At 40.5% G+C, this 21353-nt stretch overlaps 1 protein-coding gene across 3 annotated transcripts in view; it reads left to right on the forward strand.

Moving 5' to 3' along the window:
- Positions 1-18780, forward strand: part of cwf19l2 (CWF19 like cell cycle control factor 2) — a 28330-nt gene extending 9550 nt beyond the window's left edge. Inside the window, exons 8-20 of one of the 3 annotated variants that reach the window (XM_036001432.1) lie at positions 2155-2440; positions 2477-2764; positions 2980-3208; positions 5609-5729; positions 7536-7637; positions 10791-10919; positions 11552-11689; positions 15304-15516; positions 16884-17000; positions 17157-17312; positions 17778-17858; positions 17974-18075; positions 18437-18780. In XM_036001432.1, the coding sequence (XP_035857325.1) occupies positions 2155-2440; positions 2477-2764; positions 2980-3208; positions 5609-5729; positions 7536-7637; positions 10791-10919; positions 11552-11689; positions 15304-15516; positions 16884-17000; positions 17157-17312; positions 17778-17858; positions 17974-18075; positions 18437-18577 (2103 nt within the window). In that variant the 3' untranslated portion in view covers positions 18578-18780. Of the gene's footprint in view, positions 1-2154; positions 2765-2979; positions 3209-5608; positions 5730-7535; positions 7638-10790; positions 10920-11551; positions 11690-15303; positions 15517-16883; positions 17001-17156; positions 17313-17777; positions 17859-17973; positions 18076-18436 lie in introns of all 3 variants that reach the window. The other 2 variants (XM_036001431.1, XM_031297243.2) reach the window with 2 other exon arrangements.
- The last annotated feature ends 2573 nt before the right edge of the window (positions 18781-21353 follow it).

Below are 21353 nucleotides of genomic sequence, written 5' to 3' on the forward strand. Positions count from 1 at the left end.
TGTGGGGTGGACGAGCCTCCCTGAAAATCTCATAAAATTTAGAAGCTCCACATTTTTTATGTTTAGTTACCTGGACTAACTCCTGAATCCTAGTCACGGGGTCAGGATTCTTCCCCCGAGTAGCTTTAATGCAGTGCCCAATTTGTAGGAATTTCCAAAAATCCTCTTGTGTAAGGTTATATTCTTGCTTAATTTCATCAAATGACCTCATTCCATTTTCGCTAAGCAAGTCACAAAGCAAGTTTATTCCAGCGTCTCAGATTATATATTTAGCTTAGTCCACACCAGACAGATTCAGCCTTTTTCACCCATGTTGAGTGGCACCTGTCCCCCGCCGTCCTCAGCTGGACAATCCAATGCTTCCCGGCCGCTAAGAAAACTCTTCACCTCCGCAGGGCTTGAGAACCGGTGCCGCCGGTTATCCAATGTGAAAGTCATAACAGCAGGGTAACGCAATGAGTAATCAATCTTGTGTTGTTGCAGTATACGCCGTACCTCATCATATTTCTTGCGTTTTTCCTGTATCTCTTGGGCGTAGTCTTGGAAAAAGCGGACCCTCATGTCCCTCCAGGTGATCTGTTTCTTTTTCCTTGCAGCTGTGAGAATCGCGGCCTTGGCTTTGTCCCGCACAAAGCGGACGATGATGTGCCTCGGTCTTAAGTCGTTAGCAGGAGCAGGGCCGACGCGGTGGATCCTGTCTATCTCATACCAAGCATCAGCTTCAATGTCCAGCGCTTCCTTCAACAGAGTTTTAAAGCAACCTTCCAAATCCCGGCCCTCCACTCCCTCTCAAATACCAGAGATTCTGATATTCTGGCGTCGGGAAAATCCCTCCAATGCTGTCACTTTTTCCCGCAGTTGCTGGTTCTTTCATGATTGGGTTAGCTTTAGCTTCTTCATCCTCTAACCTGGAGATTCTCTCTTCAGCCTCCGTGATCCTACCGCCGAGGTTGTTAACAGTTTCGTTCAAAGACTCTACCCCGTTTTTCACCTCGTTCATGTCTTTAGCCAGGATCTCGAGGATAGATCGGATGCTGGTCAATTCAGCCGCCACGCTCTCTTTAGGAGAACTATTCGACGTAACAGGTGTCTCCGCCATTGTAGGCCGCAGAGTTACCGGGGGGTCCGGCGCTGACTTTCCTCTGGAATTAAGAGGCTGATTGCGAGTAAAATAATGACTTTTCTGACTCATGCCACCTTCAAGGAATGTCCGAAAACCAAGTGTAATCCGAACAACGACTTAAATTGAAGTTTTTAGGGGGATTTGGGGGAAAGGCGAGCTCTGTTTCTACCTAAGCAGCCATCTTGGGCGGGCGTACCACGTGACTCCCCCTTTATTTTTGTTCTAAGTTTATATGTGCAATTATGTAGTGATGAAAACAGGTAAATGTCAAGAACAAACAGGACGAGAGGCTGACGTCTCAAAATATATATATATAGTTTATTCACAAAATCTGCACGATAAAAGGAGGAGGACAATAGCGCCAGCCTACAGCTACAAGGCTGTTTAAGTACAAGCTTTCAGTCGACATAATGTTAATTCTGGCAGTTAGAGTGGAGATTACACAAAAAACAGCTGAGTAGATAGTGAAATTTGAGGACCCACCTTAACGGATTTAAGTAAACAATAACTTCTGTGTTTTTTCTGACTTATCACTTTTTCATTCGATACAGGTGATTGATTTGTGTTTATCTGATGTTAGTATATTGTTAAACAACTTTACGATAGTATCTAGTAGGTAAATAACACTATGTTGTTATTACCACATTTGCAACAGCTAATGCTATGTGCATAGTCATAACATCAATTTGTTTGATGAACTGGCTTTAAGGCTAGAAAAAGGAAGCCAGCAAAGCCAAAAAGCAGCTGTTTGTTTGACTTAACTGAGAGGATTCCTTTTAAACTACATTGCAAGCATCTTTAGAGTAGACTACACCAGAGGGCAAGTGACAAACCCTCTTAATATGTCATAGTAACCTGCTGGAAATTATGAAACAATAATTAAATCTGAAGGATGCTGCTATCGGTTAGATATATCTGTTGTTTAGCCTCTGAACATTTTCCAAATTACCTTAATGTGTTAAGATCTGAACTGCAAAACCCAAGAAAATGTTTCAGGTATTTTAATATGTCTTGTATTTGTCCTTTTACAGTCAATGGAAGAATTTCAGCAAAGACTTGCAGATGCTGAGAAAGCTGTGTATGGACAGAGCAGAGGAGGGAAAGGAGACAGAACAGCAAGAGGCGGGTGGAAGAGAGGAGAGGACGAGGCCAGAGAGCGATGGAGGAGAAAAGATGGAGATGGGGCAGAGAGAGATCGATGGAGAAGAAATGAGAGGGAAAGAGATTCATCACCCACAGACAGAGAGAGATACCATGCTGGGAGAGGAGAGGATAGAGAAAGGGGAGGATATCGAGGCAGAGAGGAAGATAGAGGTCGAGACAGGTTAAGAGAGAAGGAGAGAGAGAGGGACAGAGACGGAGACAGGTTTAGAGAGAAGGAGAGAGAGAGGGCCAGAGATGGTGATAGAGACAGAGAGAAATATGGAGGACGAGACAGAGAGAGGGCTCGAGGAGGTGACAGAGAAAGAGATAATGAAAGAGACGGAGATGGGGACAGAGACCGAGAGAGAGAGAGGGATAGTGAGAGAATAAGAGAAAGTGCTGCAACATCATCTGGGCAAAACTGGAGTCAACATTCTCCTTCTCTTGGGTCACTTAAAAGTCGCTTCCTCAAACCCTCAGAGGATGACAGTGGTGAAGGTGGGTTGATGTCAAGGCCTTTTGTAGTAGATGTGTCAAGTTTTGCACACGTGGGTTAAACCTTATGCTCTTTTTCTTTTAACCTTTGAAAAGGGAATAACAGGCTCATCTGCTCAATTTCTGTAGCAACTCAGGAAAACTCTAACATGCACTAGCATGCCAAGAGCCTATGAAGCCTAAACATGCTTTGTAATTTCTTTCCTGTGCACCTCCAGAGCGCTGTCCTCCTCCAGCACGGCCAACCACAGGATTCCTGAAACCAAGCTCTGACGATGAAGACTCTGGTCCAAGTAATACCAGCATGTCATCCTGGAAGAAGAGCAGCAATCCTGCCTGTGAATCTGCCAGCTTTGAAAAACCACAAGAGGAGAAAGATCCTGGGAAAACTGTGACTGCTATTCAAGATGTTCTGCGTGGCGATAAAGCCGCTGCGACGACATCAAGGTTTGAAGCTCTTTGTTTTGTTGCCTTGAAAACATATTTTGCTAAATGATGTCGAAATGTATTAATTGAATATTCCAGTTGTATGTGTGTTTGGTCGGACATTATGAATCATCTTAATGGAATGGGAATACATACTTTACTATTGTGTAAGTACCAATAAGGAAAATGTAATCATCACTAGGGTTGGGCACCGAAACGCGGTGCCAATAGGGCACCGGTTCCGACGTAAACGGTAGTAACGAGACCGAATAAGAACGAAAATTTGGTTCCTCATTTCGGTGCCTGACTTTTTTTTTTTTTTTCCAGAAGCATCGCTGCACGGGATGCTACGTTACCGTTAGCTAGTAGCTGGATTAAACACAATGGTTAAAATGCTGACATCTTACGTTAGGCGGTGTAAAGTGTGACTGTATTTCCCTGTAGAGGATTCCAACAACGGGACGTAACAGTCCGCAGCTGCCGTTGTCGGAAAAACAACACAGACGGTGCGTTAACTTGAAACTCGCCAGCCTTGTGGTGCATTTTAAGTTATTGTAAAATACCCTTTTCCCATCTGGTGCTTGTTTTTGTCGTTTACCAACAATTTACTGGTTAAATAAGTCATTGTTATAAGTTATTGGTATTACATTATTAATCAATCATTTAATTTTGACCATATGGCCTTAGCAATAAACAAGCCGTTCTTTAATGTTGCCAACTGTCGTTTTGTGCTCCTTTTTTATATTTTATATTATATACATTATAAATATATTATATATATTTCGGTTCAGGCACCGTTTAGGCACCGGCACCGTTTTAAAAGTATCGATTTAGCACCGGTATCGGAAAAAACCCAAATGATACCCAACCCTAATCATCACATTTCCTTTTGGCAGCTTGTGTAGATGTTGGGTTATAAGTTTGATTAGTAATGAGGTCAAGAACGCGCACGCACACACACGCGCACGCACACACACACACACACACACACACACACACACACACACACACACACACACACACACACACACACACACACACACACACACACACACAGACAAGACAAAACTACTATTGGAACTTCAAGACAAAAGTGACGTAAGTAACTGTTCTCGGTTACGTGCATTCACATGCCTACCTCACCAGAGACTTTCTCACAGTAATCCCTTCTATAAAACCTGGCTGCGTCTTCACATATGTACTTGATAAGTTTTAAGGGGCCTGCAAAAACTGTTAAAAGTCCTTATCTGCTTTTGAACATTAGTCTTGACATTCCCAGAAAAAACTCCCTAGGCCTCTGAACTCTGTAGCTCGTTATCAGTACTATTTCTGTCTTAATAGCTATCTTGTCACCAAAGAACTATGCTTAGTAATAGATATTAAAACACACATAAGCTCTTAACATGATCCGTTGTCTTTAGTCTACACAGTTTCTATTGCTTTCACAAATGACTCCTGCAGAATCATTTTCTCAGTGTTGTTGTCTCTGTTTATTATTTGTTCTTTATATCAACCACCAGTCAATGGATCAGTCAGTATAGAGTATTAGCAGTCATCAGCTCCCCCCCACACAGCATTTACCGTACTAAATACTCAAAGTACTGTGACATTACATTAAGTACAGTGCATGAATATTCTGTCTCACTTAAAGGGACACTGAACAACAATTAGTGGCACAGAAGCTCTTGTAAACTGTGTCAAATAATTGCAACATATATGTTTTCCTACTTTCATTGCAGTCCAACATATAGCGCCGTTGTAGGCCAGATGTCGGAGCTTCACTGCTTTGTAAAGCCACCTTAGTTGTTCTGTGTTTTGCCTCATTAGGCTAAGTTGTTTGGGTAAACCAGCACCCAGAACCCCTGCAGCATGAAATGAGTCTGCAGTGTGGCAGCAGAATGAAATGAGGCTATGAGAAGTGTAATAGCCTAGAATGATGCTTCCCAGGCTGCAGTTCAGATCCTTCTAGGCAAGGCTGTAATGATCTCTGAGGGGGGGCACGACGACTCAAATGAATCATAACAGATAAACAGTATGAGAGCTCACAAGAAAACTAAATGGTCCACAGATACGTTTCCCATTAGAGGGTTTAGACTATTATTAGGGTGGAATAATTAAGTCATTAAATCCTGTTGTATGGGGGATATCTGGAGGAAAAGAGATGAAGTGCTGAACAAGAGGACACTGTGTTTGTGTATCACTAGTATTATGATGTGGGTGTGAAACTTTATGAACCAAATGGACAGATACGTGAAATTGAAAAGGTTTTCTTGTTAAGGTTGTACATTCGTTCTGCCATACATTGGTTGCATAATGTGGTTGAAATGAGGAAATGTTTGGTATTCTTCACTATTTAAATTTCCCTTTCTATCGCTTGGTTTTGGTCTGCCCATCAAACTCTCCTCTTCATGTTTTACCTAGGAGTGAGAGTGACAGTGAGGAAGACGAGGGGGAAGAGGAGGAGGAGCTTCCACTGCTGTCAGAGGAGGAGATGAACAAACTTGGAGCCAAACTGGTGAAAGCAGAGATTATGGGTAACACGGTGAGTTGGTTATCATTATGTTACCGTTTGTCACCATATCGGGCTGAGTATGAGACAACTCTGATTATAAAACGATCCGTCCTTTTCCAACACCTGCTTTAGGAAAAATACATTTTTTAAGATGACAATTTATTAGCCTCGTCCTGTTGGGAAAGGGTCCCTGAGATACTATTAGTCCAAGGATAAAATAGTCTGAAGCCTTTCTCTCGTAAAAATGAAACATAAATTACTTCCATGAAAGCAGAACATAAATCCCACATTTGTGTAGCTTGTTTATCAGTCATATACTCACACACTCTCCTGTCATATTTTTGCTGTGTTCAGTATTCAGAGTAATATTCACTGGCTGTTATCATTTTTCGGTTTGCATTTTTGAGCTCCTCAGTGGGAGACTCCACCGGCTTGTTTTCACTCATCAAGAATTTATTTCCACCTTACGCAAGCCATCAGAATCTCCTGTAGGTTAAAGGTGCTCTAAGCGATGTACATTTTTTGTCACATACAGCAAACATCTCCTCACTATCTGCTAGCTGCCTGTCCCCTGAACACACTGTAAAAAAACGCAGTCTCTGTAGACAGCCCAGGCTCCACAAACGCCAACAAAAACAAACTGCGCCAACCTGCACCACCAACCATAACAAACAGTGTTCCAGCCAATAACTGACACAAAGGATTAGGGGTTGGGGGGTTAGTGCTTTCTATTCTTTAAATATAACACGACCACCAAGTTTTTCATGAATATTATCCCAAAAACAATATTGTCCTTTTTTCTATATTTTTACACTTTATTTACTCATCACGTTTTGGCATTTAAAGATACTAATCACATAGAATTTACAGTGCATTTATATACTGTAACTCCAACATAAAAACAAAAATGAATATACTTATTTGTCAGTTGAAAAACTGTTGATTGAGCTTTTACTCATTGTGATGTATATATACATTATGATTTACATTTTCTCAGCACATTTGCTTTGACTCTTTGTGAAGATTTACAGCCCATCAGGGATCCATTCATTTATAGTGCTCATTGATCTGTGCACTCAACTCCCCCTTTGCCTGACACGTGTCAATGCTAAGTGTGCTATTGGGATCTCTTATGGAGAGCTGTCTGTTACCACGCACGCACACACACGCACACACACACACGCAGACACACGCACGCACACCCTTTTAAACCCCTTTACTAAGTGTTATCAACCAACCTGACCTCTAGCATCTCCCTACATGATAAAGCAATCAAACCGATATTCCCAAACGTGTGTGTGTGTGTGTGTGTGTGTGTGTGTGTGTGTGTGTGTGTGTGTGTTAAATTCCTGTAACAGTTGTGCACTTGCCTTTTATGTCTTGTACATAAAGGTATATATCTCTCATGGCAGTATGGCTTAAGAGGTTCTGGTTGCTTAGGACAAATGTTTTTTTTTTCTCTCAGTCCTCTGTAGTTTCAGTGTTCAGCCTCAAAACCGTTGATCTGGCGATTGTCACACACACACTTGCATTCAGAAAAACTGCAGCTATATATTAAAATGTGGCCTTTAAAACATTTACAGATGGCAATTTCTACAACATATACACCCATATGATATGTATATGATAATTCAATGACAGCTGTTAATATAAGCCTTCCAATGTATTTGTCAGGCTGTACTTTTATAGGCTTTATGTACATGTTGAAATTAGAAAAATAAATTACTTCATTCTTATATTTCCTTTAACACATTGCGTGTTACCAAAAAACCTGTATACAGCAATATTGACTTATTTTGTGTTTCAAATATGTATGTGTGTGTGTGTTTTCTTCAGGCCATGGTTGAGAAGCTGAAATCCCAGCTGGATGCAGCACACAAGGCCAAAGAGAGCCACATCACCCGAAAGAAGCTACAAGAAACAGCCAAGTTAAAGCAGGTCTGTAAATGCGATATGTACATCTTAGGGCGTTTTCAACCTGTAGTACGTTTGCTTTGGTCCGAATCAGTTGATAAGTTTGTAAACTTGGAGCGATTTGCCCTCGGTTTGGTTTGGTTTGGTTTGGTTTCACACCTGGAAAAATCCAAGCGTACCAAAATGCGCCATTACAAATCACGCGTCCGCTCCTCTTATTGGTCGATTGTGTCTGGGGACGGGATCAAGAAAGTAAATACAGGAAGAAGGTCCTGTATTCTGGACTTGTGCATATTTCTTGCATTTCCATGGTCAAACCAGCTCATTTCATTCAAATAATCAGACATTGTTTCGCAAGAGACGTTACTACGTCTGCTCTGGTCTGTCTCCAATTTTAGCGGCAGCTGGTTTGACCACGGAGATGTGAGTGACGGACGGCAAGCTTGACCGCAGTCTATTTCTGTGAGAGAAATACCACAAGCTGCTACAGTTTTCTGCTCTGCCACATCGCAGATTGCTAAACACACCTGACTACAGGAGACATTAGCTCAGCTCAGACTTGCGGAGTATATATAGTTCCTGAGTATCTATATATATATATATATATATATATATAGAGATATATATAGAGATAGATAGATAGATCTAGATCTATATATCTATATAGATATATACTCTCAAATCATGCACAGATGTAAACATGCACACATAGGAATAAATAGAAACAGAGAGTCACGCACAGCCCTTAACCTGACACACACAAACAGACTGAATCTTTCGCCGTCAGATGTATCTGCTTCTTTTTCCTCTCCTATAGTCTAAATGCTAATCCAAACACTCAGGGCTATATCTTTTCTAAACTTCACACACCCACACACACACAGCAGGTTGCGGCAGAATCCATCTCTCTCACTGTGCAGGGAAGAGAAGTGCCCCACACACACACACACACACACACACACACACACACACACACACACACATCGTCTTCAGACGAAACTAAACTTTCTGTTGTTCTGTCTGACTGCTTTTAAAAGGATTTTGTTTGTTTTGAAATCTCTTCGCTGCTCAGCTCTTACGTCTTGCTGCCAGTATGGAATCGGCTCTTGCTTGGCATTTTAGCAGACCCTTATGGGAAACAAATGTCTTTCAGCATGAACGACACTCTCCTACCAGGGGTCATTCAGAGTGTGCCCCCTGTGTTTATGTGTGTGAGAGAACGAGAAAAAGACAGATTGAGAGGGAAACAGTAGAGATTAGATACATTTAGTGAATACAGGCAATTAACAGAGAGCAATGGAAGTGCTCTGACACCTCCGCACTGCTTTATCTCCTCTCTTTGGCATACACACTCTTTCTGTATATGCCGAAATAAATAGAGGCCTATTTCCGACATGAGCAGACTCCAGACAACTTTATAAACACATGGAAAGCAGGCTGTGATTATTTATATAACCTGTATATTATCATTTGGAAGTAACGCCAGATTCATCCCCACTAAGGCTGTCCTGTCCAAATTACAAGACTAGGGTAAAATCCTCAGCAATGTTTAAAAAAAATGTCATAATTCTTCCTGCCTGACTCTTGCTGCCTGTCTGGCTCATATTTTCACTGCACGTGTCGAGCCTTGAAAGGCCTAACTGTCGACCGGAGAGAGGAAATATTCTCTTCTATTATTTAGTTTTTGACAGTCCAGTTTCATTTTCTTGTGACTGCCTCCCATCCTCTCTGCTACTCCCACCTTGTTCTTGTTTCTTGGCTGTCCGTCTCTACCTGTCACGTCAAACTTCAGTCCTTGTGTAACTCAGACTTCAGCTTCTCATAACAAGCAAACTTTTTGATCTTTGAAAAAAGGCTGACCTTTGTTGAGAGCTAAATTGGCGCTGAAGCAGCAGGTTTATGAGATCATTCTACCACTGAAGGTTTTGAACAGAAGTCAGATCTTGTAAAATTTTGTCAAAGGTTCTCTAAGACAAAACATACCAAACTGTCATGTACAAATGCTCTCTATAACTCTTCAAACACGTTTGTCTTCACAGAGGAACAACTTTAATCTAACTCAACTAGGTGATCACTAGGGGTGCTACGGTTCACAAAATCCACGGTTCGTTTCGTATCACGGTTTAACGAAAATCTTTTTAACCGACCTTTTGTCGATCAAAAAAACAGACAGATTCAGCAACTGTATGGCCTATTTCTCGCTTAAAATGTTTTCAGAAACACTTTTCAGTGAACTATTTTCGTAAAATACGAGAACGCCATTAGAGTCTGTTTTGAAATTCGGGAGCAGCAAGAACCATGTGACGCGTTCGTCCAATCAGCTGCCATGTGTTGCGTTCGTCACGCTCATCCCCCTCGTCGTTTCCAGTAAGTGTTTTAACATAGGTGTATAAAGTGGGCACTACGGCAGTAAATGGTTAGTGCACATTAACAGTGTACTGACGAACCGTGCGACACACACACACTCCGAACCGAGACAAGTGAACCGAGCGGTTCGTACTAGGGGTTCGTACCACCCCTAGTGATCACAGAAAGTTTGAATATATTTAGAAAATTGTTGGAATGAATGTTTACATCCTGTGAAATGATTATGACTGATTAAACCCAGCCCATTCGAAACTAAAGACATTTCTTTGAAATTAGCTACTTTGTCTGTCCTGACAACCCCTAATTTCTCCTCTTACTCCCTGACACACATCTGCTATGAATCTAACACATATCCATAATGCCAAATGCGTATTGTTAAACTGCATTATGTTGCATTCTCTAAAATACACAAATGAGACTGGCAAGTCAGTTAAATTGGTAAATGTTACACGACAAATTAAAACACACTTCAGGTTTTTTAGGTATTGCATGTCAATTGGAATCAAGATTTCCATTTTGATTCAGCTTGTAGCTTTAGGCCTCTCCATGATGGGATTAAAGCTTGTGCTTACTAATACAGACATCCATGTTAAATATTATCAGCAAATGTAGCATGTATGACCTGGAATTGGTTGCAGACATTACATCATTGAACATTAGTATTGAGGTATTATCCTTTCTTCACTTGAGTATCTGTTAAATGCCAAAAGGTGCATGCATAAAACATTTGAACTCTTTGGGAGTACTATTAGTCTTGTGCATTGTTATACAAAAGCCAAAATGACCTGGTTGTGTTTTAATTTTTTTTAGGTCACAGGTCACTCTAGTGAGGACCAGGAAATCCTGCTGTTCAGAACGGACCAATCAGGTCGCGCCTGGCCAGTCAGTGCCCCCTCTGGACCCCAGGAGCCCCACGGAGGACGACGGAAGAAGAAAGCGGTAAAGAGAGAGGACTGACTGGTGGAAAGAAAGTAGAAAAACAAATGTCAGGACAGCAAGGAGGGACTACAAAGGGATTAAAGATGAAAATATACTGCTGTGAAAAATAAATCTTGAACTGCATGAGAAAGCCACTACTTAGGGCAAACACAGAGATGATCCTGCACACTGTTGCACCTAGAAGACAGAGGTATTGAGAAAAGGCAGAGCAAATGAGAGGTTTGTGTCCTGCTATTTGTTCCGTGTCGTTAGGTATTCATCAGAGTGTGTAATGATGCAGGGACTCCACCTGCCTATGAGTAGAGACGTGAAATGTAAATAAAGCTTTCCAGTTGACTCTGGTTATTATGAATTTTTAAAGTGGCCCAATCTCCTTTACTGTCGGTCTCCCTCATGATCAGTCTCTCGCTCTGTCCATTTCTGTCTGTCAGAGTTCTTCTTTCCAGGTTGTCTTCTTCTACCTCTCTTCTCTCCACTGTCCTTTTTGTCTCTCATGTTCTCATTCCCCCTTTCAAGCATGTGATTTTGGATGTGATTTGAATAGATGTTAAGATTGTGTCTTTTTTTCTTGTTCAACTCATCTCTCCTTGTCTCTTTTTTTCACATTATTCTCTCTTTCCCTCTCTCTTCAGATTGAGACCCATGTTGACGGGGAGCGTGTGCGCTACTTCCAGGATGATGACAATGTGGGTCTGAAGGAGATGGTGAGGAGGGAGAAGATGAGCTCTGCACAGGATCAGAACGCCCTCTACTCTCGCATGGCTGCCAAGGTAAGAAAACGTTATTCATTCAATCGTATAAAAAACGATTCATAGAGCTGCTGGAGTTCAAAAACACTAGGTTACCTTTCAAAGGTCCCATATCATGCTCATTTTCAGGTTAATATTGTATGTTCGGTTTCTACTAGAACATGTTTACATGCTTCATTGTTCAAAAAACATTCTATTTTTCTAATACTGTCTGTCTGAATATATATCTGTACTCACCCTCTGTCTGAAACGCTCCGTTTTAGCGCCTGTCTCTTTAAGCCCCCCTTCTGAAAAAGCCCAGTCTGCTCTGATTAGTCAGCGTTTACAGGTCTTCTGCATCTGCGCTCTCGCAATCTCTGCACCGCCATTGCAGCCGGGGAATGACTGTAACGGCACTGGAGCGGCACTTTCTACCTATATATGTTATATTTGTGACATCACACCCGTACGGAAGTCCTGACGGCTCGTTTAAAGGCACAGTTTCTGAATACTGGCTGTGTGCATTTCTCTGTGGATTGAGCGTTTTTTTTTTTTTTTTTTTATACATTAACAGTATTTATATAGCACTTCAACCTGCTTTATAATCAAAAAACTAAAATCTCACTTTATACAATATGGGACAAGTTATTCCCCAGCTTGGCAACACACATTTGTAACCTAAGAGCTGGTGTTATCACAATATTGCTACTTTAAACTGCAGTTATGGAGTCAAAGACTGTGTGCACATAACACATAACTGAAATCAAACATAATCAGAGCAGCCAAATGCATTTGTTTGATCATTTAAAATGCAGGTTTGTTATCATTTGAACCTCAAAGCACATCTGGAGTTGCTCTATAGCACAGTGGAGAACCATTGCACTGGACCTGGTGGGTTTGCATATTGTTACTGAGTCAAGGCTGCTGTTTTTACCCTTTCGTCTCTGCTATTGGTCCCTTTTCTTCTCTGTTGTGCTTTCTCTGAACTTTCAGATTGGACGCTACATCAGAGTTAATCAGAGAATCGCGTGCACTCGACATAGTGGCAGCTTTCTGAACTTATGAAGCGAAAATAAACATTTTATTTGCTTTATTTGGGTTGAAAATAATGAATCAATGCGGGACAGAACTGTTTGTACCTGAAGTTGGCAAAAGTTCGGCGGATCAAGTTGGCTTGCACTCTGGCTTTTGTCAGTTGTTGCAGTCACTCCTACCTAATATGGACACAAGTGTATCCACATCACAATTTATATAAGAAATCATTGGTTGGTTTTGGAGGTATTTTGTACAAATTTTATGAAGACTATTTTATAAACTGTTAACTTATACATTTTTAATAAAGCATTGCTTAGATCAAGTGGCAGATGCAATAGAGGGAGATGGATCTCAGACTTGTTGGTGTAGTAGAAAAAAAAGTTTTGATACAGAATTTGTCAGAACAAAACAGAACTCTTATTCACTGCAGTGGGTATCTATTTATTTAGAATAATTTGTGGAGTGATTGTATTCTGTCTGCAACATATTGCATGTTTTGAATTCAACCCGCTGTTTCAGAGCCACAGCTTTCTGAGGTGTGCATGATTATTATTATTATTATTATCTCATAAGAGTCTCTGATAATGGATTCTGTTCCATTTTGGTTCTGGTTCCAGGTCAGCAGAATACTTGTTAAGCTCAGGTGATAATTAATCTCTTATCAAACCCTTTATCTCTCCTCATTCCTGTTTTATTAGCAAAGAGCAATGGAGAACATGCAGGTTCTCATTTTGACATGCATCAGCGGCAGCAGATTAGATTAGCTGCGCCTGAAAACTTGATAAAAACAACATAATGTTGCTCCCCTAATACATACTAAAGTTTTCCCCATCCCCACTGTAGTTATATAAGCTAGATGAAGGCAGACATAGAAATATGGCATGGTAAAAGTACAAATCTACTAATGTGCTATATGTTTGTGTGTTTATGTGAGGGATCATCTAGATTAATTTGGTCATGCTCTTAGGAAGAGGGAAAGGACATACGCTTAGGATTTGTTCTGTCAGTTTGCTATGCATTTGGTTCTGTGTCGTTATGCATTCTTTTCCATCCACTACTACTCTCAGATCTACTTGTCTCTCTTTCTGCGACTCTCTCTCCTCCACTGCGTGCTTGAAATAGCATAGACGAACAAGACGTACAGCCGCAGATGGGCACTGGCAGGTTGTGGTGCGTGTGTCAGTCTATCAGCAGTTTAACAGACTGTACTTTTCCGAGATGAGCCAAGACACATTTTCCTTCTTTCCTCTTCTTGTTTACTTCTTCTCGAGTTGCTATGGCAATAAAAAAAAGACACGCACGCACGCACACACACACACACACACACACACGCTCACACACAAACATACTTAGCCTTACTCCTATATTCATTACACATGCATGTGTACAGTATATACACACATGTTCTGCACCTACAAAGAGTGACATTAAAAATACATCTACAGTTACCATGGCAGGGCTTCTATAAATACCAGTTGTATCCATTGGTCAGAGACAAAGTCTGTTAGCAGACTAGCATTGTCTGGAGATTTAATGTGGTGTGTTTTTTAATAAAACATGAGCAGTATGCCAGACATATGTCCATCCCTTCCACACTCCTGCTACATGCTGAATTCACAATCTATAATTTAAATTGTATCAAGAATGTGTTTATCATTAGCGACAATCATAAGACAAAATCACCAGCAGTGAACCTGAAGGCAGATTTATTTCTACCAACTGTGTAATTAATCTACATGTAAGTGTGTGATAGTATGTGTGTGTTTAAGAAAATAAACCTGCCTCTTGGACACATGCAGCATATGCTGCTGCGCACTTAGGTGCAGTCTTTTGCGCACACACACACACACACACACACACACACACACACACACACACATATATACATTCCCTCCCACACTGTCAGTAACTAATCCAGTTTTCACTCTCACTCACACACTCACTCCTACACAGCGAGTCATGCACACACACTTCAGCCATGCTTGCCTCTCGCTCTCTCACATGCACACAGATTCCAACCTGTTGCCCGGTCGCCATGGTGACAAGACTCAGACATAGAAACACCAGAGTCAATACTCGCAATCCTGCCTCACACTGTTAACACACACCAGAGACCAACTTACATACAGGGCAGTTCAGGCAGACACACACACACACACACACACACACACACACACACACACAGAATATGGCGTGGAAACGGCACAGACGGTAATATTGCGTCAGCACTTACATACACCAATTAGTAGCTACCAGCCAGTTTCTAAGAACAGTCGATATCTCTACAGTAGGATTTCCATTACTTTCTTTCCTGTTTTAAGACGTGTCAGTGCAGAAAAGTTAGTTTTAAGCCTGAAATAAAAAGTGAAAGCTACATTTATTCTTCTTATCAATAAAAAGTATCCAAAATGTATTTAAATACAACACATATATAATTTAGCGTGTCACCTCATTTCTTTTGAAGAAAATACACCAGATTTCGCCAAGAATGATCACACCCCTGTTAAACTCTTCTCACCATTTATCTCTTCTCCCCTGCATCTCCGTCTGTTCTCCCTCTTCTCCTCTCCCTGTCCTCGTTGTCTCCATCACCACCACTTCTACTCCACTCGACTTTCCAGATGATGGGGAAGACAGACGGTGACAACTACACGCTGGATGACATGTTTGTGTCCAGTGCAGCGCAGCGGGAGGGCGAGGGGAGGGAGGAGGAGAGGATGAGGAGCAGAGCCATTGGGGAGAATAGGAGACTGGCTGCCTCCATGGAGAAATGCCAGCGGTGCTTCAGCAGCCAAGAGCTCCAGAAGCACCTCATAGTGGCAATAGGGAGCAAGGTAAGGGATCCTGAATGCAGGATGTTTTGGGACATGGGAATTTGTGCTGAAATCATTAGTCGCTTAATTGATGAGTTAGTCAACAATTTTGACAATCAAAGTAATGTATCATACAAAAATGCAAATCATTCACTGGTTCATGCCTCTTTAAATATGATCATTTGCAGATTTTCTTCTGAAATAGGGCTGCAACGATTATGTTCATTATCATCTAATCTGTTGATTATTTTTCCGATTGATCGTTTGGTCTATAAAATGTCAGATAAGTTTGGAAAATGTTAATTATTTCCTAAAAGTGTTGTCTTTATCCTAACCCCAAATATATTCAGTTTACAATCATAGAAGAATTAGGAAACCCCAGAAATATTTCAACAGGTCCTCGAAAGCATGCATAGCATATACAAACTCAAAGAATGAGTAAATATTTGCAAAAAACAATAAAGTTTATCAGTTTGAAGATTAAATATCTTCTCTTTGTAATGTATTCAATAGAATATACAGTAGTTTGGAAAAGATTTGCAAATCATTGTATTCTGTTTTTATTTACGTTTTTCACAACGTCCCAACTTCATTGAAATTGGGGTTTGTAGGTCATTTATTCCTATCTTCTAATATGACCCATAGGAGTGTTTTTATAAATTAGTGCCCCTTGCGGTGGCAGGAAATATGACCCACAAGAGTGTTTTTTGTACTAACGTAACTATCAGTGTTTTAGACACATTAACGTTGTGAACAGTCACAGTTTGGTCACTACATGGACACTACTTAGTTAGGTTTAGAAAAAGATGTGATTTGTTACGTTCCTTCACTTCAGGTTACGCACGGGTCTCACAGCGTGAGGTAGTTCTGTTTGTTCCATAAAGTTAAAGATTAATTCGCTGTTAACTTTTATTTTCAAACAGGACAGGAACCCTGGTTTCCTGGGTGATTGTTTCACCCATCCACCACCCCAACCTTCCTCCTTACGCAGAGTTTGGTGCTCTTATTATTTGTCACATTACTTCCTGCTTTGCTCCCGTCATAATTGCTATGGCCACTATGGGGCGCCGGCACTATAAATGTAAATATTCATCATAATTGCTGCTTAAACAAATTACTTATGGTGTCGTTTTTTGGGGGGGAGGACAGTCTCAAATATTTAAATTTCCTAAGCTGGAACCAGAGAATTTCCTTTTTTTTAAACAATGAATTGATTATTAAAATTGTTTGCCAATTAATGTTCTATCAGTCAACAAATAGATTAATAGACTTGCAGCTTTCAATTGAAAAACGTTAGGCTTTATACTGTTGGTCAGAAATAAACCTATAGATCAATTCATGCATTTCTAAATTTTGAGTACTGTATGTGTTTGCCGTCTTGTATCCAGGTGTACCTGAGCCTGCCTGCGGGAGTGTCGATGACAGAGGGCCACTGTCACATCTGTCCTCTCCAGCATCACTGCTCTGCCACCGGATTGGATGAGGATGTCTGGTCAGAAATGCAGGTGCTCAAAGGCTAAAGTGACAAATTCCAACTTCTATGACTGTCGTTTTACAGCAGTGCGAGATATACTCAGAACCATTCATTTTCAATTCTTACTTCAAACAAGAATGATTAAAATTCAATCAAGTTCATTTCTGTGCTGCTTTGCTGTTCTCAGCTGTTCCGGCGTACTTTGGTACGAATGTTTGAGTCCCAAGAGCTGGACTGTGTGTTCATGGAAACACACATGAACCCCCGCAAAAGACATCACCTGGTCCTAGAGTGTATCCCACTACCACGAGAACTGGGTGATATGGCACCCATATACTTTAAGGTGTGTGTGTGTGTGTGTGTGTGTGTGTGTGTGTGTGTGTGTGTGTGTGTGTGTGCGCGTGCGCGCGTTTTACTATATTCGTGGAGTCCAAAAACCGGGGAATACAGTATACTTGTGGGGTCTGCACAGCCTTGTGGGGCCCAAAATGCTGGACCCCACAAGGTTAAAGGGCTGTTTGAGGGTTTTAGGATTAGGGTTAGAATTAGGTTATGGTTAGGGTGAGGGTAAGGGTTAAGGTTAGGCATTTAGTTGTGATGGTTAAGGTTAGGGTAAGGGGCTAGGGAATGCATTATGTTAATGACGGGTCCCCACAAAGATAGTGAAACAAACATTTGTGTGTGTGTGTGTGTGTTTGCGCTCATCATTCTGATTAAGTTCATTTTGCCAAGTTTTACACGGGGAAAGCAGTATTGTAGGGACTTGTTGGAGTTGTGTGGTAATACAACAATTTCTGTGTGTCTTCAGAAAGCTATCATGGAGTGCGATGAGGAATGGGCCATGAACAAGAAGGTCGTCGACCTCTCTTCGAAAGACATCCGCCATGCTGTATGCCCTTCCCTTTGTCTGTCTTTTACTCCTGTCATTTTTACAATATTTCTGGTTTGTCTGGTTCTTCTACCCTCCCATCCTTGTTAATTGTTGTTTGTTTATTGCATCTTAGGTTCCTAGAGGTCTGCCCTACTTTGCTGTAGACTTTGGACTCCAGGGAGGGTTTGCTCATGTTATTGAAAATGAACAGAAGTTCCCCCATTACTTTGGCAAGGTCTGTGTGTGCATTAAGGCTGTTTTACTGTGTACTTGGTGCATCAGTATGTGTTCCTCTCTTTTTAGCCAGTTGGAAGTCACGGTCATTTAGTTTCAGGATTTTCATCAAACTTTACTGTGCATATGTGACTGTGGGTCACAGTTACAAATGGGTTGATACAGATGCATTAATGACAAATGTGTCAAATGCAGTCATACATTTTGCCTACAGCTATACTTACAAATGACATGCCAATATTGCTTCAAATGAACATTGTAATGATTTGTATTCCATATTTGATTATTCTGCCATAACAAATTCATTCCAGTTAATTTTACAGCAATATTTCGATGTAACCAAATCCATCTTTCCATCACAGGAAGTGGTAGGAGGCATGATGGACTTGGAGCCGCGACGTTGGAGAAAGTCAATTAGAGAGAATTTTGATGACCAGAGGAAAAAAGTCCTACAGTTTGCACAGTGGTGGAAACCATACGACTGCACCAAGACTGAGGGCTAGCTAGGCACACTCACAGAAAGGTGTACACTTTGCCAACAAGGGAAGATTACACACACACACACACACACACACACACACACACACACACACACACACACACACACACACTTTTGTACCTACCAATTCAGAATTTGATGTAAGATTCCTATTAGAAGTTATGTGAGAACATTTTTACTCAAAATAAAAAAAATACAATAAAATGACCTTGATTCATGTATTTGTTATTTTTATGTTACATAACCATGCCAGAAATGGTTTCTTATCACCATTTATTTATGTTGAAAAGGCCCTCGAGACCTGACCACTAGTTTTTGAAGGTATTTTAGTATCAAATAAAACTCTAGGGGATGTTTTTGTGTTCGTTTTTTTTTTTTTTTTTTTAAACAAACATGTACAGTATGTTGTGGCTTTATTGCTAGATTCTCCCACTTCCTGCCACATATACAGCTAGGTTGGTGGATTGTGGAACATCTATGAAGCAGGTCTTGCGGCCATGACCTAAATTGGAGCCGTGTCTGTGTGTCATACCCTTTTTTTTTTTTTTTTTTTTTACATTCGCTGAATTTGTGTAAATCACAAAAGATTAAGCTCTTTGATATTTATTGCACTACTTGTATATGTGGTCATGGGGAAAAAAAGCTCTTGCAAGCTCTCCAGTCTGACAGTTAATGAACAGAGCATTCTGCTTAATGAATGAATCACTCTTACCCGAAACCTAAAGGAGACACTATCTGGGAGAGTCAGAATAGATATACACGAGATCGGGGAAGATTCCATAGTCAGTAATTTCTTAATATACTATATGTAGGATATTTGTCTATAATCATTTGTGGTACATTTCAAACCCCTATGCTCATCTCTCTCTCTCTTTCTACAATACAATTTCATATATTTCTGTCCCCTGTGATTCAAATATATATGGGGAAGTATTTCTCGCTTCCATAGAAGAAAAAGGGCCATCTCCCTGCACTGTTTTTCAATCCAAAGGAGTGAAATGTTGTAGTCGTAGACTCGAACAATTTTAACACCAGGGCCCTTTCATTTATGATATGATTGTTAACATACTCCTCAGTTTGCATTAATTTCACGCCACATTGAACGAAAAACGTGTTTGCTAAAAGTAATACATTTTTTACAAGGGAACAGGTCCATGTTGAGAGCAGGGAGATTGTCCTTTACTTGCAGGATCCAGACTCCAGTCCCTGTCAGCAAGGACATGGGGGGGCATGGAGGAAAGTTAATTTCTCTAGGAAGAGTTGTTTATTATTATTATTATTATTATTATTTATTATTATGACCACCTTGGTATAGATCAGCAAGCCATGGTGACCATTGTGTCTCTGCTGCTAGGCAGTCAATGGACTGTGGATTATTTATTGTTTATATGTGCATCAGAGGGCCAGTTCCATCATAAGTCAACAGTAATTCAGTTTGTCAGATACCTCTGTTGCCCACCACTTGAATATGATGTAACTGATGACAATAAATCCCACAATCAAAATGTGTATTCAAAGGTCCGATCATAAAATGATAATTTTCAGCAATTTATTCCTGAAATTCATTCTACAACATGCAATTTGCTACTATTTAACCTGATTTGTACCTTTGAAACCATCCCTTGGGACAGTACAGCAGGTTATTTATATAAGGCAAGTGACAGAGAGGCCCAGGTTCATGGTTAATAGTAACAGAGTGGCGTGGAGTGATATATGGTTATGGCCAATTAGATTGGCTGGGGGCAGATTTATGACCCGAGACAGCCATTTTCTCTCCCTGTCTCTGCCGCACACATACGAACACATGTCCTTCCTAGAGTTATTTTGCAACCCCACACCATGCTGTTTCATCCTCTGTAGCTTTTCTTTTTTTTTTTTTTTTTCTTTTTCTCTTTATTTAGAATCACATATCAGCACTAAACACATTCCACATAGTTTGATAGAAACATACAGTGATTCATCTTTACAATTTTTAGTTTTTTTAAAATATACAAATATGAACAGAACATGGGGTGCAAAAAGAAAGAAGAGAATAAAATAAAAAATTACGAGCAGTTAAACAAAAGAAGGGCGTTTAGGAGCAATATACATTTTCCACTTTTCCCAAATTTCCTCAAATCTAGTTTTCTCTAGTCTCACAGAAAAGGTAATTCTTTCCATTATATAGATTTTGTAAATAATGTCATACCATTCCTCTATAGATGGGCCATTTGGCTTAAGCCATTTCTTTGTAATTGCTTTTTTAGCAGCTACGCTCAGAATACCAAACAAGTATTTTGTTTTACTATTTCCACATGTTGAGTGTAGAAAACCAAAGAGAAGTTCGTCCCAAATATCATCACTAATTCTGTGTAGACCTTACGCCAGAAAGCATTTACAAGTGGTAATGGTTTGCTTCCTGAGAACCACATTTTCTCCAGCAACTGGAGGAACCTGAGTGATAAGACTGCTGAACAGGTGAAATAAAATATCTGCTGAGACTCTTCCAGCCAAACGCTCTCCAAGAGATTGAGCTTGATATCTTCCATTGAAATTCACAATATTTGGTCCAGACTCCCTCCTCTGTAGCTTTTCATTCACTCATTTGCTTCTTCCTTTTCTTTACAATTCTTTCACATTCTCTTTTCTATTTCCATTCCGTGTCACAAGTAGGCAGGAGACATATATTTGAAAAAAAGATGAGGCAATAACACTGTCTTCTGTGTTACACAATTGAAACTGACCTGCTTGCTAATGCTAACACACACACACACACACACGCACCACTTAGAATAACTAAT

The sequence above is a fragment of the Sander lucioperca genome, chromosome 5 (genome assembly GCF_008315115.2).
Source record: "Sander lucioperca isolate FBNREF2018 chromosome 5, SLUC_FBN_1.2, whole genome shotgun sequence".
Taxonomy (NCBI): Eukaryota; Metazoa; Chordata; class Actinopteri; order Perciformes; family Percidae; genus Sander; species Sander lucioperca.